Consider the following 24768-nt stretch of genomic DNA (forward strand, 5'->3'; position numbering starts at 1 on the left):
GTCTCACTTTGTCGCCAGGCTGGAGTGCTGTGGCACAATTTTGGCTCACTGCTACCTCCACCTCCTGGGTTCAAGCGATTCTCCTGCCTCAACCTCCTGAGTAGCTGGGATTACAGGCACCCACCACCATGCCGAGCTAATTTTTGTATTTTTAGTAGAGATGGGTTTCAGCGTCTTGGCCAGCCTGGTCTCAAACTCCTGACTTTGTGATCCACTTACCTCAGCCTCCCAAAGTGCTAGGATTACAGGTGTGAGCCACCACACCCAGCAGAAGCTTTTTAAAGTTTGTCACTTGCAGTCCTATAGGGTAGTGGGCAGCATGCTGGAAAAGATGACCTGTGGCAGTGATTGGGAGTCTGGGACCCAGGCTGCCTGAATGTTTTAGTCCTCTGCTTCCTTATCATTTGAGGTTTTGATTTCATCAGGTATCTCTATAAGGAGAAGGAAGGAAGTTGCTTTTAGTGACCATCATTTCCTTGTCTTAGTGTGACACTACTTCTCAATCACAAACACTGAAACTACGTTGGAGCATTTGTATGTGTTACTGTTGTAAGTGATACTGCTTACTCTGGCATTCTTGAAGTTATTCTCTGCAGAGTATCTGATGCAACAAATTTGTCTTTGCTTGGCAAAAGACAAGTGCTCTTTTTTTTTTGAGATGGAGTTTCACTCTTGTTGCCCAGGCTGGAGTGCAATGGCGCGATCTTGGCCCACCGCAACCTCCACTGCTCGGGTTCAAGCGATTCTCCTGCCCCAGGCTCCCGAGTAGCTGAGATTACAGGCATGCACCACCACGCCTGGCTGATTTTGTATTTTCAGTAGAGATTGGGTTTTTCCATGGTGGTCAGGCTGGTCTCAAGCTCCCGACCTCAGGTGATCCATCTGCCTCGGCCTCCCAAAGTGCTGGGATTACAGGCATGAGCCACTGCAACCCTGGATATCTCTTACTAGCTTTGGAGCTATCTCCCAGAAAGAGAATTACAGAAACATCCTCTCACCTGCTTGGCCCTTGAGACCAGACATATTTCTTTAGGAAGACAGGTGGCCTTTCTCCAACTTGCTATACTACACATCAGACTGTATTAGTCTGTTCTCATACTGTATTAAAGAAATACCTGCAACTAAAGAAAAGAGGTTTAATTGGCTCATGGTTCTGAAGGCCATACGGTTAGCATGGCTGTGGAGGCCTCAGGAGACTTTAAGTTGTGGCAGAAGAGGAAGCAGTCATGTCTTCACGTGGCCAGAGCAGGAGCGAGGCAAGGGGGAGGCGCTACACATTTTTAAACAACCAGATCTCATGAGAACTCACAGCAAGGAGGAAATCCACCTCCACTATCCAGTCACCTCCTACCAGTCCAGGTCCCTCCTCCAACAGTGGGGATTACAACTCAACGTGATATTTGTTGGGGACACAAATGCAAACCATATCAAGAACTATGAGCGGAGACAAGAATTAGGAAGTGACCACCGCAGAGATATGAGATCTGGAACCCCTTAGTCAGAGAGAAGAGAATCCACTCTACTCTAGTACCTGCCCAGATGTGGTGTTGAACACTTTGTCTGGGAGCAGGCCACTTGGAGCTTCAGAGGAGGGTAGGTGTGTATCCTTGGCCTCCCTCTTCCTCTTCTGGATTAAAAGCCAAGCCCGCTGGGTGTTGGGCTACTTGTGTTCATGGGTTTGGCACTGAGGGCCCATGGGGTGTGATGTAGCAAGGCAAACATTGAGCAGTGTGTGAAAAGGAAGTGTTGTGCAGTGAGTGCCCGTGGCTATAACGGAGAGTGGGATTGGCGGTGGTGTTGATGAGAAGGCGGTGATGTGCTCTTAGGCCCTTTATCCACAAAGGGCCTTGGCATAAACATGGAGAAGTGTTTCCAACCTGGCTTTTGTCTTGTACCTAGAGATTAGAGATAATAGAGGGGATGGAGTCTAAATATGTGTTTCATTCCATTTAATAGGCATTGTAGATTCAGATGGATTTGAGTTTTAATCTAGGCACCGCTACTTATTGGTTATTTAATTATAGACAAGTTATTTTTCTGAGTCTTGGATTCATCATCAGTGAACTGAATGTAAGGTTTTTGTTGGGATTAAATGAGGTAATATGGATAAAATGCCTAGCATGGCACCAAACATTCATTAGGTGCCCAAACCAAGTGTCGGTTTGTTTCCCCTTCATTTTCTATGCTTTTCCAGTTTGTTTACTCAACAGAATATTGAGCACTGCCTGTGCGACAGTCACTGTGTGGGGGGATCAGCTGGAGTAGAATGTGCTCCTTGCTCCGAGTCTGACCAGTTAGTTCATTATTGGAGCTAACGTTTTATGAGCATTGATGGTGGCATGCACAGAGGTGAGGCATCCTATTCAAACTCAGGAGTTGGGAAAGACTGCCTAGGTCATGTTTCAGCTGATTTTTTTAAGTTAGATGAAGAAGGAAGGGCTCCAGAGACCAGCACTTATAAGGGAATGATGATCTGAGGTAGTGTCATGCTCATGGGAATCAATAGTGGGGCTGTTTTTCCAGGGTAGCAGACTGAGTTTTCATTTCCATAGGCATTCACCTACCACTTTGGTATGTCTGTTGTGTTGCATTGGTGGGGCAAGATGTGGATTCCCGAAAAAGGATGAAATGAGGGGATTGTGAATATGTTGAGTGTATATAATACACATGCATGCATGCATGTAGTCTTGTAAAGTGATCGGCAGGATTTGACTTTTCCCTTCGTCTCTATGCTTCTGTACCATAAGTGCACGCTGTAACTGTTCCCAGCACGATATTTCTATAGTTTGGACTTGTGTGGTGGTCCATTTTCTGTCACCTCATTTTGAGATAACTGGCCTCAAAATCTAGTTTTAGCATTTATGCTGTTTTTAGCCCACTATCATTTTGAATATTGGCAGTGCTCCGTTGTGATTTTTTTTGTACTCTCCTTGAGAAAGAGTCCATGTAGGTCAGCCTTTGCAGGTAAAGAGGGCAACATCCCATGGCTTCTGCTGTGTGTTTGTTGGTTTTCATTTGGACAATGAATGTAGACAGGAATCTTAGGTCTTCCTTGGCCGTTACTCTGTTAATCAGAATACAAGATGCTCTCCCCATTTTTGTGTTTTAAATATAACTTAAGCAAAAAACAAAAACAAAACAAAAACAAAACAACAAAACCCCCTCTCCTAGGCTGGGTTCAGTGGTTCATGCTGTTCATGCTTATAATCCCAGTTTATTGGGAGGCTGAGATGGGAGGATCACTTGAGGCCGGGAGTCGAGACCAGCCTGGACAGCATAGTGAGATACCCCCACTCCCTATCTTAACAAAAAAATAAAATAATTAGCCTGGTGTGGTGGTACATGCCTGTAGTCCCAGCTACTTGGGAGGCCGAAGGGGGATTTGAGCTCAGGAGTCTAAGGCGCATGTGAGCCATGTTTGCACCACTGCATTCCATTTTGGGTAACAGAGCAAGACCCCATCTCAAAACAAAACAAAACCTCTCTGCTAATTCCTTCCCTCTAGCTACTCTGAAAACACTTGATGAGGATATCAGGATTCCATTCAGAATTATTCCAGACAAATGACTTTTTTTAAAAAAAATGAATGAGAGGTTCTTATGTCGCCCAGTCTGGCCTGGAATGCATAGCCTTGCCTCCTCAAGCGCCAGGACAGCTGGCCTGAGCCACCGCGGACAGGGCTCTGTCACTCAGGCTTGGAGTGCAGTGGTGCTGCTTCGGCTTGTCTACCTTCTGTGCTTAAAGGTTTCTCATGCCTCAGCTTCCCAAGTAGCTGGGACCACAGGCATGTACCGCCACCACACCTGGCTGATTTTTGTATTTTTTGTAGGGGTTTTGCCATGTTTCCCAGTCTGGTCTCAAACTCCTGAGCTCAAGTGATCTGCCCGCCTGGGCCTCCCAAAGTGCTGGGATTACAGGTGTAAGCCACTGCGCCTGGCCACGCATGACTACTTACAGTTTTTGTTATTCTCCCCCCGGATGCTGCCGTGAAAGTAGGCCCACCGTTCCCTACAGTTGTGAAAATTGGAGAATATTTTGTGAATTTGATTTAGAAAGTGAGAGACCATGCTGAGCAGACAGTTTGAGACCCAGAAGGCTGGCTTAGAGGTTTTGTATTAAAGGAAACGCTGATTGAGAAGACATAAGAGATAGGCTCCCCCTCCCTGAGATCAGCCCAAACTTAAGCCTGGGCCTTGGAGGAAAGAAAGCTTCTCTCTTCTTCTAACCTCTCTCTTCTGCTCCCTGAACTCTCCTGTCCCAGTATGGTTGCTGGAAATAAAGTCACTTTAAGTAAAAATAATGCTGGCATTGAGTTCAATTTTCTTTCTTCTTTTTCCCACCAGCACAGAGGATGGAATTTAAGTCTGTATAGTTAGCAAGAGATGAAATTGCTGTCTCAGCTCCAGAATAAACTCCAGGATCAGCAAGGGAATTCTGTTCTCCTGTCTGAACTTGTCCTACTTAATCATGAAAAGCAGAATAAATCAGAGGCAGCTGAGTTGATTTAGGGAGCCGCAGATGTAAAATGAGTTTTTCAGATCAGTTTTTTTTTTGTTTTTTGTTTTTTGGTTTTTTTTGAGATGGGGTCTCAATCTGTTGCCCAGGCTGGAGTACAGTGACACCGTCTTGGCTCACTGCAACCTCCGCCTCCCAGGCTCAAGTGATCCTCCTACCTCAGCCTCCTCAGTAGCTGGGATTACAGGTGGACGCCACCATGCCTAGCTAATTTATTTGTAGTGACAGAGTTTTACCGTGTTGGCCAGGTTGGTCTTGAACTCCTGGGCTCAAGCTGGGATTATAGGTATGAGCTGCCACACCTGGCCTCAGGTAATCTTTAATCTTTCAGAATTGATGGATGAAGAGGAAGATATTGACTGCTCTCTCTCACTTCAGATTTGCTTTAATCCTAGCCACACTGGTTTTGCGTGAGGGAAGGTAGCCCCTGTCATGGAAACCTGTGGGCAGTGAGACAGAAAGTTGTATCTTTTTTTTGGAGAAAGAGGAAAGCTTTCTAAGTGAGAGAGTGGGGGCTCATGAGCAGCCTCACAGTGGTAGTGGCACCTCAGTGTCTTAGTCCTTGATGAAGCCAGCTTTTATCACATGAGGGCAGTAGGAAGACCACTGAAAACTCCCTGGAAATCTAGTATTCTCCCAAGGCCCCAAATGACGACCAAGACTGGTTGCCCAAAAATGCTGACGTGGGACTGTACCGCTCCCCTGAGGACCACTGTGGCATGGTGTCTGTCCTCCTGGTGCTGTAACATTTCCTATCATTTTTCTCCCCTTCAGACTGACAGACTTCAGGATGCAGCTGCTACTGCTGGAGGTGTGTGGCACCTTACCTGGGCCAGGTCATGAGATCGTGTGGCCATGATGTGGGCCCCTCATGGCCTCAGCAGGAACGGAGCACTACAGCATTGGCCTCCGCCAGAGAAACAGCTTCAAGCAGAGTGGTCCCCCAGAGACAGTGCCTGCCGCGCCACCTGAGAAACCCTCTGAGGGCAAAGTCTGGTCTCAGGCCCATCAGCAAGTGAAGCCAATCTGGAAGCTGGAGAAGAAGCAGGTGGAGACACTGTCAGCAGGGTTGGGCCCAGGCCTCCTGGGCGTCCCCCCCAAGCCAGCATATTTCTTTTGCCCCAGCACTTTATGTAGCTCTGGGACCACAGCTGTCATTGCAGGCCACAGCAGCTCCTGTTACCTACACTCTCTCCCAGATTTGTTCAACAGCACCCTGCTATACCGCCGCTCCAGCTCTCGGCACAAACCGTACCAGCAGCTGGAGTCTTTCTGCTTGCGTTCAAGCCCATCAGAAAAAAGCCCTTTTTCTCTCCCTCAAAAGAGCCTCCCTGTCAGTCTCACTGCCAATAAGGCCACTTCTTCCATGGTCTTCCCCATGGCCTCCTCATCCACAGAACCATACCTCTCCTTGGCCGCGGCTGGGGAAAACCCTTCAGGGAAGAGCCTGGCCTCTGCTATCTCAGGGAAGATCTCATCTCCACTGTCTTCCTCCTATAAGCCCATGCTGAATAATAATTCCTTCATGCGGCCAAATAGCACGAAAGTGCCTTTATCACAGACCACAGAGGGCCTGAAGCCAGTATCCTCACCCAAGGTCCAACCCATCTCTTGGCATCATTCAGGGGGTACTGGAGACTGTGTACTGCAGCCTGTTGACCATAAGGTGCCCAAAAGCATTGGCACTTTCCTAGCTGATGCCAGTGCCCATATCGCCTTGTCTACCCCTAGCTCTGATGACACATCCGCCACCAGTGTTGCCTCTTCTTGGTATAACCGGAATAACTTAGCCATGAGGGCAGAGCCACATTCCCGTAGTCTGGATGACAGCTCTGATTCCCAGGCTCCAACTAAAGAGATTCGGTTCACTGAGGCTGTGAGAAAGTTGACCGCAAGAGGCTTTGAGAAGATGCCAAGGCAAGGCTGCCAGTTTGAACAGTCTAGTTTCCTGAACCCCAGCTTTCAGTGGAACCTCAACAGGAGCAGGCGGTGGAAATCCCCTGCGGTCAATCAGCAGTTTCCTCAGGAGGATGCTGGATCAGTCAGTGGGGTCCTCCCTGGTTCCTCGGATACCTTGGGGTTGGACAATACAGTCTTCTGTACCAAACGCATCAGCATTCACCTCCTTGCCTCACATGCCAATGGGCTCAATCACAGCCCTGCCTGTGAATCTGTAACTGACCCCCCAGCATTTGGTGAAGGCAAAGCTCCAGGTCCCCCTTCTCCTCAAACCCTTGGCATAGCCAACGTGGCCACTCGCCTCTCTTCCATCCAGCTGGGCCAGTCTGAGAAGGAGAGACCCGAGGAGGCCAGGGAGCTGGACTCATCTGGTAGGGATAGTAGGTAAGTTGGAGAATAGTAGGTAAGTTGTTTTTGCTTCATTTGGAGCAGTAGAATGGATATACCATAATTTGGGGTGGCACTGACCCTGTACCTCTGAAGGCTGGGTTTGTTTTTTAGCCCGAGGATTTTTGGTTTTCACTTTAGGGCAAGGGTTGGGAAACTATAGCTTACAGACCAAATCTTGCTTATCGCCGGCTTTTGTAAATATTATTATTGGAATGCAGCCTTGTCCACTGATTTACAGTTGTCTGTGGCTGCTTTCTTGTTACAGTGGTAGAGCTGAGTAGTTGTGACAAACCGACTGGCCTGCAAACAAAAATATGTACTCTCTGGTCCTTTAGAGAAAAGAGTTTGCCAACCCCAATTTTAAGTGAAAATGATGAGAGAATTAAGAATTATGAACACCAAGTGTTGAAGTCTGTGACTTTCCTACTTTTTCCAAACCAGGTTTTCAGTCATTCTTGGCATGACAGCTGTTTATAGTTAGGAGATACACATAGTTGGCTCCTTCTCTTATGTTTTGTTATTTTCCGGGAAACTTGATCCACTAAGGCCATTTTTTGAGTTCCCAGAGAGTGGCCTAGGGACATTTCCAGTCAATTACCAGATATCCATTCATGGTTTTTTGGGTGTAGAATTTTGTACTTATATGCTATGAGGGACATCAAAGAAAATGGAAGACATAGTGCCTTTTTGCAGAATGGAAGATGTAAGGTTGAGGAGCTATGCCTAGACCTAAGCTTTGAAGACAAGAGAAATGAGTTGTGAGGTCCAGGCAAGAGGTAGCAGATTGGTAATGGAGAAGGGACAAATACTGGGAGACGATAAAGGATTGAGAATCAAACTGTGACCTCTTTGATGGAGTTGACTAGGCTAGGGTCATGATTCTTTCTTTTAGTTCAGCTACTGACCTCCAGCCAGACCAGATTGAGACTGAAGATACAGAAGAAGAACTAGTAGATGGTTTGGAAGACTGTTGTAGCCATGATGAGAATGAAGAGGAGGAGGGTGAGTAGGGAACCCTTTTACTTCAAACTAGGCGTTGGTTATGACCTGGGTGGGCAGGGGACTAACAATTATGTACTAGGTCCTTGACTCACATTACCTACATCTTTCAATTGTTTTGGGGGTCTTAAAGGGGTAGTACCTTCTAGAGGACTTTGGTCCCTAGTCCTCCTGTCCCCATGGTCTTACCTTCTCCCTGCTTCTGTTGAGGAAGGCAGTGCAAGGCCACGGAGTGGTGCTTGTGGCTCCCCAAGAAGGGTTGAGCCTAGGATATTCAAGGAAGAGCTGTCCAGGCTTGGTGAGTTTGTGCTGCAGCCTCTTCTAGTCAGAATTCCTCTGTTCTTCCTTCCCCTAGGAGACTCAGAGTGCTCCTCATTAAGTGCAGTCTCCCGCAGCGAATCGGTGGCTGTGATCTCTCGGTAAGTGTGGCTGTATAGCTCATTGTTAGATGCTCATCTTTTGTCTCTTCAAGATTATAAAGGGATTAACCACCCAAGTCGTTAATGACCTTGAGAACTCTAATGCATTTTAACCAAATTTTTATGTTTACGACTTTAGTTTTTGAACAGGGAGTAATGGGGGGTGGCCAGAAGCACATCTCATCAGTGTGGCTTAAAAACAGTATCATGGACCACGCCTGTAATCCCAGCACTTTCAGAGGCCGAGATGGGCTGATCACCTGAGATCAGGAGTTCGAGAACAGCCTGGCCAACATGATGAAACCCTGTCTCTACTAAAAATATAAAAATTAGCAAAGTGTGGTGGTGTACGCCTGTAATCCCAGCTGCTTGGGAGACTGAGGGATGAGAATCACTTGAACCTGGGAGGCAGAGGTTGCAGTGAGCCAAGATCACACTGCTGCACTCCAGCCTCGGTGACAGAGTGAGACTCTGTCTCAAAAACAAAACAAGAACAACAACAACAAAAAGATAGTATCATGGGCTGGGCGCAGTGGCTTAATGCCTGTGACCCTAACACTTTGGGAGGCTAAGACGGGTAGATCACTTGAGGTCAGGAGTTAGAGACCAGGCTGGCCAACATGGTGAAACTCCATCTCTACTAAAAATAGAAACAATTAGCTGGGTGTGGTGGCACATGCCTGTAATCCTTGGCCTCCCAAGGATTGTGCCACCACACCCAGCCACTGCAGCTGGCCCTAATTTTTAATTAAAACCCAGCTGTAGGCCAGGCGTGGTAGCTCAGGCCTGTAATCCCAGCACTTTGGGTGGCCAAGGCAGGCCGATCACCTGAAGTCAGGAGTTCGAGACCAGCCTGACCAACATGATGAAATCCCATCTCTACTAAATACAAAAAATTAGCCAGGCATGGTGTTGCATGCCTGTAGTCCCAGTTACTTGGGAGGCTGAGGCAGAATTGCTTGAACCCAGGAGGTGGAGGTTGCTGTGAGCGCAGATTGCGCCATTGCACTCCAGCCTGGGCAACAAGGGTAAAACTCTGTCTCAAACAAAAACAAAAACCCAACAAACAAAAAACCTAGCTGTATATCATTAGGCTTGACCAACATATGGAGCTCTCAGAGTTGGGTTGCTTCTCTGTGCATCAGCCTTCCTTAGATGAAGCTAAGAAGAGAAGGAGCCTTCTCTGCCTTGTCTAGTATGGACAAGACAGGCTGCATCTTTGTGTAATGTGATGGTGTGGCAGCAGCACTGCAGTTTTAGAGCCCCTAACCCATAAGCTGTAGGCAGAGCTGTTTGGAAAGTGAGAGAGAGAACTGGGATTCTCTATGAAGGTAGATAGAAATCCCATCACAAGTACCCTGAGTCTGATGCATAAATTGTCACTTTGAGCCTAGCCCATCCTCCTTCCAGAAAAGCAAAACTACTTCAGGTTATATATGTTGGATGTTAATTAAGTACTTCCACTCTTCATAAGAGAAAGATATTTGACATGTAATTGATTTGGAGTCCTTCCTTTTCTACACTTAAGGACCTACTTCGGGACAGCTACATAAGCCCTTAAGCCTTCCTGATATATAAGATAAAAATCACAAAAGGTGTTTGTGAATCATTTGCTCATTAATTAATTAGCTTCTATAAATTGCACATAACTTCTTATCTATATGAGGCTTAAACATAATTTTCAAGAAAATGGAAATATATTTTTTCATTTTTTAGAGTCAGAGGCTTGTTCTGTTGCCCAGGCTAGAGTATAGTGGCTCCATCATAGCTTACTATAACCTCAAACTCCTGGGCTCAAGCAGTTCTCTTGCCTCAGCCTCCTGAGCAGCTGGGACTACAGGACCACCCACCACACCCAGCTAATTAAAAAAAAAATTTTATAGAATTGTGGGGGAAGGTCTCATTATATTACCCAGGCTGGTCTTGAGCTCTGGTCTCAAGTGATCCTTCTGCTTCAGCCTCCCAAAGCACTGAGATTACGGGTGTGAGCCACTGCACCTGACCAAAAATGGAGGTAGATGAATTCCAGATGACTTTGTGTTTTAAAGATGACTAAAATAAAATACTTTTGGATTGCTAAAATATTTTTTCTCTATTATGAAAGATTTGTATATTATGGAAAATTTGGTAACCACGGAAAAATCATTGGAAATGCTACCTGTTTCTTTACATACCAATTCTTTCTTTTTTTTTGAGACAGAGTCTCACTCAGTTGCCAGGCTAAAGCGCAGTGGCACGATCTTGGCTCACTGCAACCTGCAACTCCCTGGTTCAAGCCATTCTTCTGCCTCAGCCTCCTGAGTAGCTGGGATTAAAGGCATGCGCCACCACGCCGAGCTAATTTTTGTGTGTGTGTGTTTTTAGTAGAGACAGGGTTTCACCATGTTGGTCAGTCTGGTCTCAATCTCCGTTAACCTCATGATCCACCTGCCTTGGCCTCCCAAAGTGCTGGGATGGATTGCAGGCGTGAGCCACCGCACCCAGCCTACACACCAATACTTTCATTGCATTTCCTGTTGTGCTCTAAGAATCATGTAATTTTAGAGATGGAAGCCATCAAGTCCAGTGTAAATATTGAGGACCAGAGAAGTGAAGTAGCTGTTCCAAGGTTATAGTTTCTAGCATAGCTAGACTAGAAGCCAGGTCTCTTGAGAAGTTCAGGACTCTTGTGAGACAATTCACAAGGTCTTTTTTTTTTTTTTTTAAATTAAGCTTGTGATTTTGAGATAATTATAGATTTCACATGCAGTTGTAAGAAAGAATGCAGAGAAGTCCCCTGTGCTCTACTCAGTCTCCCCCACTGGTTAACATTTTGTAGAAGTACAATATAGTATGATTGAGATATTGTTAACATTGTTAGAGTCAAGATATAGAACATTTTGCCCGGCATAGTGGCTCATGCCTGTAATCCCAACACTTCGGGAGGCTAAGGGTGGATCACTGGAAATCAGGAGTTCGAGACCAGCCTGGTCAACATGGTGAAACCCTGTCTTTACTAAAAATACAAAAATTAGCTGGGTGTGATGGCAGACACCTATAATCCCAGCTACTTGGGAGGCTGAGGCAGGAGAATCACTTGAACCTGGGAGGTGGAGGTTGTAGTGAGCCAAGATCACGCCACTGCACTCCAGCCTGAATGACAAGAGCAAGACTCTGTCTCAACAAAAAAGAGAACGTTTTCATCACTGTAAGAATTTCTCCTTCTGCTACCCCTGAAGCTACACCTACTTCCCTCCTGCTCCCATCCCCTCCTTAACATCCTGGCAACCACTACTTCTCCTTTCTGTCATTTCAAGGATGTTATACAGATAGAATGACAGCAGTATGTAACCTTTTGCCATTGACGTTTTTTTCACTCAGCATATTCTTTACAGATTGACCTGGGTTGTTTTATGTATTAATAGTTCTCATTCTTTTTTATTGCTGGATAGTGTTCCAGGGTATGGATGTACCACAGTTTGTTTAACTGTACACCTGTTGAAGGATATTTGAGTTGTTTTTGGCTTTTGGCTCTTATGAATAAAGCTGCTATAAATAATCATGTACATATTTTTGTGTGAATATAAGTCTTCATTTCTCTGGGATAAATGCCCAAGAGTGCAATTGCTAGGTTGTATGGTGGTTGCATGTTTTGTTTCTTAAGAAACTGCCAAAACTGTTTTCCAGAGTAGCTATACCATTTTATGCTTCTATCTTTGTGTTTTTTTTTTTTTGTTTTTTTTTTTTTTTTTTTTTTTTTTTTTTGAGACGGAGTTCCACTCTTGTTACCCAGGCTGGAGTGCAATGGCGTGATCTCGGATCACCGCAACCTCCGCCTCCTGGGTTCAGGCAATTCTCCTGCCTCAGCCTCCTGAGCGGCTGGGATTACAGGCACGCGCCACCATGCCCAGCTAATTTTTTGTAGCTTTAGTAGAGACGGGGTTTCACCGTGTTGACCAGGATGGTCTCGATTTTTTTTTTTTTTTTTTTTAAGATAGAGTTTCGCTCTCGTTACCCAGGCTGGAGTGCAATGGCACAATCTCGGCTCACTGCAACCTCCGCCTCCTGGGTTCAGGCAATTCTCCTGCGTCAGCCTCCTGAGTAGCTGGGTCTACAGGCACGCGCCACCATGCCCAGCTGATTTTTTGTATTTTCAGTAGAGACGGGGTTTCACCATGTTGACCAGGATGGTCTCGATCTCTTGACCTCGTGATCCACCCACCTCGGCCTCCCAAAGTGCTGGGATTACAGGCGTGAGCTACCGCGCCCGGCCATATCTTTGTTTTTAAATGTTAAGTCATTCTTACTGATTTTCAGCAGTCCTAAATTTTCAAACTCAGTAAACCAAAAGCCTTTGAAGAAAAAGTTCTGAAAATGAGGAATAGAGTTGAATGAATTGGAATTTTTTCATTGGGTATTAGTATTTAACTTGGTTCAATAAAATTCCCTAAAAATCTTTAAGATTTAAAACACTGAAGTGTTTCCCATGCAGTGCCTATTTCTGTTGTGCTGAAAATAGGTCAAGTGACTTTTTTAAGCTAACAATGTTATGATAATAATATTTGTGGATCATATAATCTCAGTTGTAAAGAGTAACAGTGATTTTCTCCATTTTTCAGTGCTAGTTAAAGGAATGATCTGGGTCTGTCAGCTTGTACCTGACAGGTAGTTGATATGTTTGCCATGTTAACACCCCTTAGACAGCCTTGGCCATGCCCTTGTCGGAGTAACAGCAGGGACCCCCGTGGTCTACTGTCCCAGATCAGCCACATCTCTTCATCACATCCAGATCTGTTTCCCATACTGTTAAATAAAAAGTGTCACAAATCACTTCCAAAATGGAGAAAAGCACTAACCATCCATGAATCTTTAGATGAACCTAAATATAAAAGGAACTGGAGGTATCACTGTTTCTTTTCTTTCTGTTGCTTTTTCCCTTTTTGCTATCTAAAAGTCTCTGTACCTCAGCTCTTTTTTGGTTTTCCTCCTTCATAATTTTCACATCATTCTTTTCTCTCATTTGTTTCTTCATCTTAGCATAGCACATGCCCCTAGCATCCACCCACACTTATTTCCCCCTCTCAGAACCACTCCTTTCAGGGACTTTCCCAGCCAGTGTCTTGTCACAGGAAATTTTGGAGCCGTATTGCAGAATGAAGTATTGGAAAACCTTGTCTTTAGGTGACATTTGATGGTGTGGCTATATGTAGATTAGCTTAGCATCTTATAGATTAATATGTATAAAATAATTATTAATGATTGAGCACCTGGCTTTTTAGAATCACAAGTTAAAAGATAGCACTTGGAAAGAAATTGTATGTAATAGCAACGACGCTTGGGGCTGTTGCTTTCTCTTTCTCTACTCCATGTTTGTTTTTCCATCTTAGAAGCTGTATGGAAATTCTGACCAAACCCCTTTCCAATCATGAGAAAGTTGTCCGACCAGCCCTCGTCTACAGTCTCTTTCCCAACGTTCCCCCTACCATCTATTTTGGCACTCGGGATGAGAGAGGTAAACCTGGCCAAGTGTCAAAGCCCAGAAGAGTCCCTGGGAGAAGGATGCTAGCTAAGTTGGGAGGAGGTGGCAGAAGGCGGAAGAGAGTTTCCAGAATGGCTGTTGTGGCAGTTGTCACAATGTGCCCAGTTCCCGACCTGGTCTTAGGTCTAATGCAGCCTTTTTCTTGTCTGTCCTTTAGCTGACCCTTCTCAGCCTTGCAACGTCACGCTTAGTTCATGCTCTCCAACCTTGTTGCTTTCCCCTTTCAGTCTCCCCTTTCTTGGTTCCTCATTCCTGCACAGCCCCTCTTCTTTCCCAAAGTGTGCTCCTCTGAAACACTGATTTGGAGCAATAGTTAGTGACTTGCCTGCCAAGGGAAAAATGGGTAGCCATGCCATCTTTTTTGTCTTCTCACCATGACTCTCTGCTCCTCTCCACCCCCCATCCCCACATCCTTTGCATTCTTCCCAGTGGAGAAACTTCCCTGGGAGCAGAGGAAGTTGCTCCGATGGAAGATGAGCACAGTGACCCCCAACATTGTCAAGCAGACCATTGGACGGTCCCACTTTAAAATCAGCAAAAGTGAGTTGCTTGCCTTACTGTGAGCTTGTCCTTTTTGCCCCAAATAGATGGGCTTTGCATAGGGGGAGCGTTCCAGACACCTTGTGCCTGTGTGGGGGCAGCTGGGGCCGTCTCCTGAAATCCAACCTCAGGGGAGGGAACAGCTCTGAAATCCTTCAGGGCTGAGCCTGTTGTTGAGAATTGAGACACAGAGGGCCATTGTTCTATCCCTAGCCCCAGGGCCTCATGTAGGACAGCTCCATAGCAACTCTTTGAAAATCAAGTCTGGGAGCTCTGCCCAGTTCTGGGGCTTCTGGGCCTCTCTGTGTCCCAGGACTGAGCTGTTAGCAAGGCTGATTCCCTGCTGTACCTCCTATAGGAAACGATGACTGGCTGGGCTGCTGGGGCCACCACATGAAGTCTCCTAGTTTCCGATCCATTCGAGAGCATCAGAAGGTAGGCGCCCTTTCTGAGGAGCTGTTTCCCTGGACTTTGGACTAGGCCAAGAGGAGGGTGATGTTGTGGGTAGGGGTAGGGGGTGGGAAGAGGATGATGACCGTGGGGATGTCAGGAAGGTGTACAGAGGAGAAAGTACAGGACGGGGGTACAGTGAGAGACTCCAGTGGCTCATGAACATCTCCAGTTCAGCTGCAGTATCTTGGGCAGTTGTAGCTTCTCAAAGATGCTTTTTCCTCTGATGTGTTTTGAGTTGCATTGTCTGTTTTCTGTTTATTATGTTTCCCTATGACCACTGCACATTCCAATCCCCCAAGCTGAGTATGTGTAAAGAGGACTTCTGGTCTCATGTTGGAATGAATGAGTCCCTTGCCCCCAGACTTACTAAAGGCTAAATGCTTTCCTCTCCTCATTTCCTCATGCCATAGGCTTTCATGGAAAAAGATGTAATAGTTTTTTCTTTGCACTTAAGGTGAATAACTTGTCTGTCTTAGTCATTACTGTGTTTTGCCTGTGTTTTAATCACCTTTTGATGAGTGCTCCGCAGTTGGATACTTAAGGACCATTAGGGTAGTGATAGTAAGATGGAACAAAAGCTTGGAGGGCTGCCAAAGAAGCTGGAATGGTAGTGAGTCTTGTCATCTTCCTCATGGCCTCACCTCTGCCCTCTTCCTGCACTCACCCTTTTCCCTTTTGTAGCTAAACCATTTCCCAGGCTCTTTCCAGATTGGGAGAAAGGACCGGCTATGGCGGAACCTGTCACGCATGCAGAGCCGCTTTGGCAAAAAGGAGTTCAGTTTCTTCCCCCAGTCCTTCATCCTGCCCCAGGATGCCAAGCTCCTGCGCAAAGCGTGGGAGAGCAGCAGCCGCCAAAAGTGGATTGTGAAGCCAGTGAGTGAATCACAGTTGCCAGGAGACTATGGTCTGTGAGTGGGAACAACAGAGCATTGGACCTGGAGCAAATCTCATCTCATTTCTACTCCTAGCCAGCATCAGCCCGAGGCATTGGCATCCAGGTTATTCACAAGTGGAGTCAGCTCCCCAAGCGAAGACCCCTCCTGGTACAGAGGTGAGCCTGTAGCACATAGCCCTTAGCCCATCCTCCCACCTCCTTGGCCTCAAGGTTCCCTTTTTACAGTGTTCTTCTGCCCTTTGTTCTCCCAGCCAAAGAGCTTCCTTAGCTAACTGTTCTAAGCAGACCAGATAAAGATAAAAATAAAGACCATTCTAAGGTCTTTATCTTGGGGACCGTTAGCTAGCTTTTTCTGTGGCTTGGTTATCCACTGAGCCCCATAATCTGGCTGGATGAGAAGCTGGCCTTTGTCCTATGTAGGTATCTACACAAACCCTACCTCATCAGCGGCAGCAAGTTTGACCTACGGATCTATGTTTACGTCACTTCCTATGATCCTCTGCGGATTTACCTCTTTTCAGATGGACTGGTCCGCTTTGCCAGTTGCAAGTATGTTACAGTGGTGAGGTATCCTCTGACAATATTGGGGATTTTATTTTCCTTGGAGGGAGGAAACTAGAGGGCATCAAACAGAAAAAATAACAAATGTTTTGATAGTTTTTTGTTAGCAAGGGGGAAGGCAGGAAATGGGAAACAAGGAGGCTCTCTGCTTCATGAAATCAGGGGAGGATCTTCCTGCATGCAGGACTGAGGTGGGAAAAAGGAGATGAGTTTAGCTGTGGTTTTTCAGAACTTTGCCAATAGACAGACACACTTCTCAGGCCCTTGTGGCTATGAAGAGATCACTTGTTCTTCACCTCTTCAGGATTTGGGAAAATGTTTGGCCTCCTCTCTGTCTGCTCTGTCATCACCTTACCCCTGCCTTTTGTTTCCTTACTTCCAGGTATTCCCCTTCCATGAAGAGTCTTGGCAATAAGTTCATGCACCTGACCAACTACAGTGTCAATAAAAAGAATGCCGAGTACCAGGCCAATGCAGATGAAATGGCTTGCCAGGGCCACAAATGGTACTGAGGACAGAGTGTCCCAGTCCCGTGAAGGCCTAGAGGAGTACAGGGTTCTAGGATTTTGGGCGTTTCAGGGGCATGGTGAATGGAGGATTAATATAAGACCCAGAGATTATATAAACACTTACCAATTCAGAATTGGTCTATTTAAGGCTGGGCGTGGTGGCTTTTGCCTGTAATCCTAGCACTTTGGGAGGCCAAGGTAGGTGGATCACCTGAGGTCAGGGTTTTGAGACCAGCCTGGCCAACGTGGCGAAACCGTGTCTCTACTAAAAATAACAAAAATTAACCAGATGTGGTTGCAGGCACCTATAATCCCAGTTGCTTGGAAGGCTGAGGCAGGAGAATCACTTGAACCCGGGGAGTGGAGGTTGCAGTGAGCTGAGATCACGCCACTTCACTCCAGCCTGGGTGAAAGAGTGAAACTCTGACTCAAAACAAAAAGTTGGTCTATTTGCATTCAAGTTTATCTCTTTCATAATTGAAAGTGGCAAAGGAAGAGATAGATATAAAGAAAATACCTTTAGGTCTCTTGTTCCTTTCTCTTTGTCTTTGTCACTCATTCCTAGAATATAATTCCTAATACTTCCTCTTCCTCCATCTACAGGGCACTGAAGGCTTTGTGGAACTACCTGAGCCAGAAGGGAGTCAATAGCGATGCCATCTGGGAGAAGATAAAAGATGTTGTTGTCAAAACCATCATCTCGTGAGTCACATTGCCAACCTGGCTGTGGGGCCTGCTGCTGACCCCCCTCCTTTCTCCTGGGCCTCACACTGCTATGCTCTGGACTTTGGCCATGCTGTGGTTTGGTTTTAAGGAAAGGGAATAGGAAGGAATAGCTAGAGTTGAGTTCTCATCTACTGAACTTCATCCCCAGGAGCTGGTCCCAGATCAGATGCGTCTCTTGAGAGCTGCCTTTCCTGGGTGGCTTCTGCCTGCCTATCTCTGGGCCACTCTTTTGGCAGGAGAGCTCTTGGCAGAGTCCCCTGGGAGCTGAAATGAGTACTCCCTCATCCCCATGACCAGGTCAGAGCCCTACGTGACCAGCCTGCTCAAGATGTATGTGCGGCGGCCCTATAGCTGTCACGAACTATTTGGTTTTGACATCATGCTAGACGAAAACCTCAAGCCCTGGGTCCTGGAAGTCAACATTTCCCCAAGGTAGGTGATATTCTCAGGACACTCATGATAGAATCCTTCCATTTAGATAGAATCCTCATGCTCCCATTGCCACTCCGGTAAGTTGTTCTTTTTAATGGATCCTTACCGCTGGCTTTCCTTTAGCGGATCAAGGTCATGGGCAGGTTAACCACCCTGAGTGAGGTTATTCACTCTTCTGGGGGCAAGAGACTCTTGTGATGGTGATCCTGCACTGGGATGTTTGAGCAGCCTTCATCCTAGGGAAGCCAGGAAGTAAATGAGGCCAGCCCTGAGTTGCACATATGACCAGAGACTGTTTCGGAGTGCGGCTTTGACCACTCTTTTTATCCTTTTTCTGAAGTCTCCACTCCAGCTCTCCACTGGACATCAGCATCAAAGGCCAGATGATTCGTGACCTTCTGAACCTGGCCGGTTTTGTCCTGCCCAATGCAGAGGATGTCATTTCTAGCCCCAGCAGCTGCAGCAGCTCCACCACCAGGTTAGGCCCTTGTTTCTTCGCAGCTCCGCTGGCAGCATGAATAGCCCTGCTGTAATTTCTGGGTTCTGGGTGCTCCCTCCTGCCTGGTTCTCCTTGCTGCTCAATCTTTCCCCTATAGTCCACTCACATGCTACTTACTGCACCACACCATTGCCTCTTAAGTATGTTCAGTTATGTCGATCCCCTGCTCAGGAACCACAGGCCTAGAAATCACATTTAAACATCTTAGGCACTGTGTTGTATGTCTCTAGTCTCAGCTACTTGGGAGACTGAAGCAGGGGGGATCTCTTAAGGCCAGATGTTCAAAGCTGTAGTGCACTATGATGATCAGGCCTGGGAATAGCCACTGTACTCTATCTAGCCTGGGCAATACAGCAAGAAAAAAAAAAAAAAAACAATAACTCCTTACCAGGACAGTCAGGGTCCCAGTTTCCTTTTTCTTGGTGTATCTCTGTCTTCTTTCTCCCCTGGCTCCTGTGCCCTGACAAACTGCATCACTCATGCAACCTCAAGGTCGGAATGATCCTTAAAGATAGTTAGTCCGGTCTCCTCTCTGAAATGTTTGTTGCCTCTTGCTGTTCCCCATAGTGTTTGTTCCTTTGCTTATGGGGTTTTTTCCTCCTGAAATGCCCCACCGCCAGTCCTGCCATTAACTTTACCTGTTCATCAAAGTCTTGTTCATACATTTTCATGAAGCCAGCTCAGTATGGCCTTTTTTTCCCTCCATACCACAAAGCATTTGGAACCACTCTTGAGAGGAGGGAGTTTATATTAAGTTAGCACCTGAGATGTGTGAGGAAAACCCTGTAACTTATCCTTCCAATAACCCTGTAAAGTTAGTATTCATATCTGCAGTTTACAGAGGAGGAAACGGAAGTTCTCTGGGATTAAGTAGTCCATCAAGGTCATTCAATTAGAGAGTACTAGGACTGGAATTCAAATCTTTACTTGCCTGATAACAAAACTTGCTTTCCCCACTGTACCTTGTAGACTCATGTTTGGCTATGTCCAGCGGTTATCATTTGACATATCCCACCTGCCATACCGTAAGCTCCTTGAAGGCAGGGGTTGATTTTTAGTCATCTTTATTTTGCTATTACTAATTTTTTAGAGACGGAGTCTCACTGTGTTGCCCAGGCTGGCTTTGAACACCTGGGCTCAAGTGATCCTCACACCTCAGCCTCCCAGGTAGCTGGGATGACTAATGTGCCCCACCATGCTGGGCTCCAGTCATCTTTGTGTCTCTGTCAACAGTGATTATGGTAATTGTAGTAACGTCGGTGATGAAACTGGGATGAGGGGAGGTTGAGTCAGTTGCCCAGGGTCACACAACCAGTAGGGCAGAGCTGGGTATATAGTTAAGTGTTCAGTAAATTAAACTAAACTGAAATATATACCACAATAAGGCTTATTGCAAGGTCCTCATTTTTTATCATTCAAATTCATTCTCAAGATGGTGGTTTATACTCTTTCACTTAATATTTGATGACTCTCAGACAGGTTACTTCTGGGAAGTGCATTTTAGTCCGACCTACTGCTTAAGTAGCCTCTGTTCATACATCTTTGTCTTCCCTTGAGAAGGGTGTCTGCTGGGCTGGACCTTCTCCATATTTCCTCCAAATGCAAAGTTGCTGACCCTGCCCTTTGCTTTCTTTCCGGCCTCTGCTGTAGCCTGCCCACCTCCCCCGGGGACAAATGTCGAATGGCTCCAGAGCATTTCACTGCACAGAAGATGAAGAAAGCCTATTTTCTGACCCAGAAAATTCCTGATCAGGTAGGAGATTGGTCTTCCTCCCAATGCTAGCAGAAAACTTCCCTGGTCAAACATTTAGGACCCAAAAGCAACCAGGTTTTCTTTAGAGGAGGGTTTCTTCATTCAGGCCTGTGATCTTCTGATATGCGGAGATTTGTTGGCATAGCTGGTTGTCTTTAGCATGTTTTCTGGTCCTCTCATCCCAACTGTAGACTTTTACCATTTGGGTTTCTTTCTCTGAGAAGTACAGTGAGAGACCCCAGGAAGCTGACTTTCTCAGAGCAGATAAGGGAGCCGGATTTAAGCTTGGCAGATAGAAGACTGGTGCCAAGTCTGAATTGCTGGATCCTCATCTTGACTTTATTCAACAACTACTTAACGTCTCAGCTCCAGTGGCTCCCTCGACCCCAAACAAGAGTGTCTTCTCCCACTATCTAAGTTCAGTAGACTTAGGAACAGATGGCGTTCAGAGCTGGCCCACTAGGCTACCCTCGGGAGTTCCAGGAGCGTCCTGGAGCGGTAGGACCCCAGGGGTGTGCTCCCTGTCCCCCAGCTTCTTGATTCCCTGCCCCTGGCTTACACTCTCTGTCGCACCCTTTGCCTCTCTGTTCCTTGGACCACAGGACTTCTATGCATCTGTGCTGGATGTCCTGACACCAGATGATGTTCGGATTCTGGTTGAGATGGAAGATGAGTTTTCTCGCCGTGGTCAGTTTGAACGAATTTTTCCTTCTCATGTCTCCTCTCGTTATCTCCGCTTTTTTGAGCAGCCACGATATTTCAACATTCTCACCACCCAATGGGAACAGAAATACCATGGCAACAAGCTCAAAGGTGATGTGCCCTCCCTGCCCTCAGAAAGCCATGTTTAGTGAGGGATTAAATCCCAATATACCAAGAAATGGGCCTCTTTGGAAAGAAGAATTGGCCAATTGATTCTACCTTCTTAAGCCCCAACTCCTGCTAATCTTGTCCTAGGAGTAGATCTGCTCCGGAGTTGGTGCTACAAAGGGTTCCACATGGGAGTTGTCTCTGATTCTGCTCCAGTGGTGAGTGCTGCCAGTGTCGAGGACAGCTCCTTCTCAGGCCCCTCCCTCCTCTGCCTTACGAGTGCAGCAGGAGTTGGCTTGTATGTACAGGCCTCTCTCACTTCTCTGCCAGGCTCTGCCTCTGTCTCACCACTCTTTCCTTTCAAGGGAATAGTTGCCTCCAGGATTCCTTGGGTACCTTTCTTTCAAGGATTAAAAAGTGCTTTGTCGGCCTCAGCTTGTCTGATTCAGAAGAGAACTGAGACTTTTACCCACCTGGGCCCATGTCTGAGGGGTAGGGAAGAGGAGAGCCCCTTAGATCACTTAGAGGGTCCCAAGACCCCAAACACTTCTGCCTTGCGTCCACCAAGCCCTTTTGGTCTCATTGCTTCCTTTGCTCTTAGTGGTCTCTCCCGACATCACTTCCAAGTGTCTCAAAGGATGACGTGATACTCAATGCCTTCAGCAAATCAGAGACTAGCAAGCTGGGGTGAGTGCTGCCCGAGCAAGGGAAGGGCTGCTGGCTGTGAGTTTGGAGAGTTTTCTTCCTTCCTCTCTTCCCAGACTGTGGCAGTGAAATCAGCATTCTCCAGCTGGGGGTTGGTGGGAGTGTCAGGACATTCGTCCTTTTTTCTGGTAGCTCTTGGGATGCCCAGTGAAGCTGAGCTGGAGGAGAGAAGCGCCTCTGGAAGCGGCCATTGTCAGCCATACCCACTTGCTGTGGGAAGTCGCTAGCCCTCTACCCGCACCCCCATTTACTCAAGTAAATAGAATGTTTCGCGTGGTTATTACATATCCATGTAATTATGGCCTCTGACACCATAATGTGAATGCCTGCTCCATACTCTGAAGCAAATCCTAAGGTAAAGTCTCAGTTAAACAATGTCTCAGCCATTTCTTTCCCCACCTGTTCCCTCCAGAAAACACAGCTCCTGCAAAGGAAGTCTGCTACTCACTGAAGATGGGACCACACCCAAGTCCAAGAAGACCCAAGCTGGCCTTTCCCTTTATCCCCAGAAACCAAGTTCCTCAAAGGACAGTGAGGACACCAGCAAAGAGCCCAGCCTTTCCACCCAGGCGTTACCTGTGATCAACTACTCTGGGCGGACTTCAAGACTTGCTGCTTCTTCCACTTTCCAGTCAGGCAGTGACTCCCTCCTGGCTGTGAGCCCATAATTGGCCTCTCTCCACAAGCCTCTGCCCAGGAATATGGGCATCAGCTACCTCACAGGAACCGGCCTGCTGACCAGCCTGAACCCCTTCCCGCTTCACCCTGTCCCTCTCAGAGTATTTTTTGAAGTGATTGCATTATAGAGATGAGTATGTGTAGGACCAGAGGGATGGTGGTGATGGGGAGAAGGTGAGGAAGGGCCACCCTCTGTCACCTGTCTGCCTGGCTGGCACCTCCTATCTCAGCAGAGAAGCCAGTGATGGCCACGCAGCCTTATAAAGCAGGTTTTGGTTTCTACCTTAAGTGAGCCATGTGGTTTGTTTGGGGCCTTGGTGCAGTTGCTGAGTTGTAGCTCAAGAGGAGAAAACATAGAGAACATGTATGGGCCAGAAGTCCTTTGTTCTGAATTGGAGGGGGCCTTCTGAGGCCCTCATTTCCTTAGATCTTCCCTCCCCCTCTCCCACCCCCTGTCCCGAGGAGAAAGCGTCGACCTTCCGCAGTGGACAGGCAAAGAGGCCGCAGCGTGCTGAACCCATTTCCTGTCACCTCGGTCTTGGATCCTAGCCACCCAAGACTAGGATCTTGGCCTACAAAGGCCCAAGATGCCTATTCGAAGGCATCTTCACCGCCTCCTTCCAAATACTCACCTTGCCAGCAGCCCTAGGTCTTCCTGTTCTGACCCCCCATCACTGCTCGTTCAGCCTTCTGACGTCTCTCGTGGACAGCTCCTCCTTAGCTGTGATGTGTAAGAGGGTCTGTGACCTTTGTGAGTTTCCCATGGCCCCAGTGAAGGAGCCCAGATAATCCCAGTAGCTGTTATCTGTCTCCATGTATTAAAGGACAGTCCAGGGAGAGGGCGGAAGGGGATGAGGTTTCTCTACAATCCAACAAACGTGGTTTCTCATGTTCTGCCCTACAGCAAGCAGGGTCTGGTGGCTTGGCAGGTGGGTTTCAGGAGCAGTCACTATTGTGGGATGGGCTTCCAATGAGACTTCAGACTAAACTCTTGTACTCAACTGATTCTACCTCCCTCCTGTAGACTCAGTAAACAGTGAATATTCAGTAAATGTTGACTGAGTGAACTGTATTTACAGAGATCTCAAAGGACCCCCAGCACTTGAACCAGAAGTTCTACTTCTCTCTCATCTGGGGATGAGAAAGTGGAGCCTTGGGGCAGAACAGGTGGAAGAGTTTGAATCAGAAAGGTTTTCTCTGGAGCTGTGCTCCTTCCTAACCCAGCACTTCCTGGTTGCTGCTTGCCTCCACCCCAGCCCCTGCAGTCCCTTTTCTTAGTTTTTTCCAGCAGTGGCACATATAAGAAGCCAAATGGTCCCATGTCCCTGCTACTCAGGTTTTCTTTTTGCATATCAGGCAGAAAGCTCAGCTACTTGGTCTCACCCTGTACCGGAGCTGCCCTTGTTCTCTCTGAGCTTTGGAAAGATAGAGACTCCCGTGTTTCATGGCTCTGGGAGCTCTGTGGCAAGTTGGGGTGGAGTCTTGGAAAGATCACTGAGAGGCCTGACTGGGTTCAAGGCCACAGAGTAGGTGGTGTCTGGCCAGTCCTAAGGCCATGTTGACAGTTGTGAAGAAAGTTTGGTGGCAAAGTCCTGGGCATCATTGTCTGCTCTATAATGACTTTAAAGTCGGGCCATAATGGGAGAGGTCCTTGATAGTCGTCCTATTGGATCTTTTCTGATGTAATTGAAGCGGCCCAGCTCTTCAGTCCTCTGGCTGCAGTATTCTAGTGCAGATATGACACAGGGCATCTGCTGCCTTCCTAAGAGAAAATGAGCCACCTGCCTGGCAGCTTTGTTGTGGCTGGGCCTTCTCCACAAGGACTTAGGCATGGAGGCCTGTTTGAGCTGGTTTACTCCATGAAAACCAACTTCTTTGGCTTGCCCTCTGAGAATCTTGTACAACATAGCCAATCTATTTCCATTCCCGTAACTGGAGAGGGAACCAGTTGCTGAATGAGGGTATTGGGGAAAGTTTGGTGGGGGAAGGGAGAAGGACTTAGGAAATGAAGTCCTTATGATCAATGAAAGTCCTAAATGTGCAATGGAAAGACAGTGCTCTTAGTAGTTTAAAACATGTTTGTACATCAATAAATTGTCATCACATTTGAGTATCTGATAGATGTGGGGGTTTTGCTGGGTAGGAGAAAGGAATGGGGCTTACTGTATCACATTTACCTTTCATTCTTTTTTATATAGAGACGGGGTTTCACCTTGTTAGCCAGGATGGTCTTGATCTCCTGACCTCGTGATCCGCCCACCTCTGTCTCCCAAAGTGCTGGAATTACAGGCGTGAGCCACCGTGCCTGGCCACCTTTCACTCTTGAGAGAAAATTAAATCTTATTAAGCATTCGGCATATGTACGTTTGCATTGAATACCCGCCATTGTGAGGTATTCAGCTAGGTA

The 24768-nt window shown here is 46.9% G+C and overlaps 1 protein-coding gene across 4 annotated transcripts in view; it reads left to right on the forward strand.

Annotated features, from left to right (window-relative positions):
* Positions 1-24471, forward strand: part of TTLL4 (tubulin tyrosine ligase like 4) — a 44377-nt gene extending 19906 nt beyond the window's left edge. For 2 of the 4 annotated variants that reach the window (XM_037740848.1, XM_017535169.2), the window contains 18 exons: positions 5290-6858; positions 7757-7866; positions 8219-8282; positions 13649-13773; positions 14230-14340; positions 14699-14775; positions 15475-15666; positions 15762-15844; positions 16109-16237; positions 16632-16754; positions 17362-17460; positions 17782-17916; positions 18257-18394; positions 20054-20168; positions 20771-20981; positions 21126-21196; positions 21580-21665; positions 22096-24471. In XM_037740848.1, coding sequence (XP_037596776.1) covers positions 5387-6858; positions 7757-7866; positions 8219-8282; positions 13649-13773; positions 14230-14340; positions 14699-14775; positions 15475-15666; positions 15762-15844; positions 16109-16237; positions 16632-16754; positions 17362-17460; positions 17782-17916; positions 18257-18394; positions 20054-20168; positions 20771-20981; positions 21126-21196; positions 21580-21665; positions 22096-22351 — 3597 coding nt within the window. In that variant the 5' untranslated portion in view covers positions 5290-5386 and the 3' untranslated portion in view covers positions 22352-24471. The remainder of the gene's footprint in view (positions 1-5289; positions 6859-7756; positions 7867-8218; positions 8283-13648; positions 13774-14229; positions 14341-14698; positions 14776-15474; positions 15667-15761; positions 15845-16108; positions 16238-16631; positions 16755-17361; positions 17461-17781; positions 17917-18256; positions 18395-20053; positions 20169-20770; positions 20982-21125; positions 21197-21579; positions 21666-22095) is intronic. The other 2 variants (XM_017535172.2, XM_017535175.2) reach the window with 2 other exon arrangements.
* Positions 24472-24768: the final 297 nt, after the last annotated feature.

The sequence above is a fragment of the Cebus imitator genome, unplaced genomic scaffold, assembly GCF_001604975.1.
Source record: "Cebus imitator isolate Cc_AM_T3 unplaced genomic scaffold, Cebus_imitator-1.0 Scaffold91, whole genome shotgun sequence".
Classification (NCBI taxonomy): domain Eukaryota; kingdom Metazoa; phylum Chordata; class Mammalia; order Primates; family Cebidae; genus Cebus; species Cebus imitator.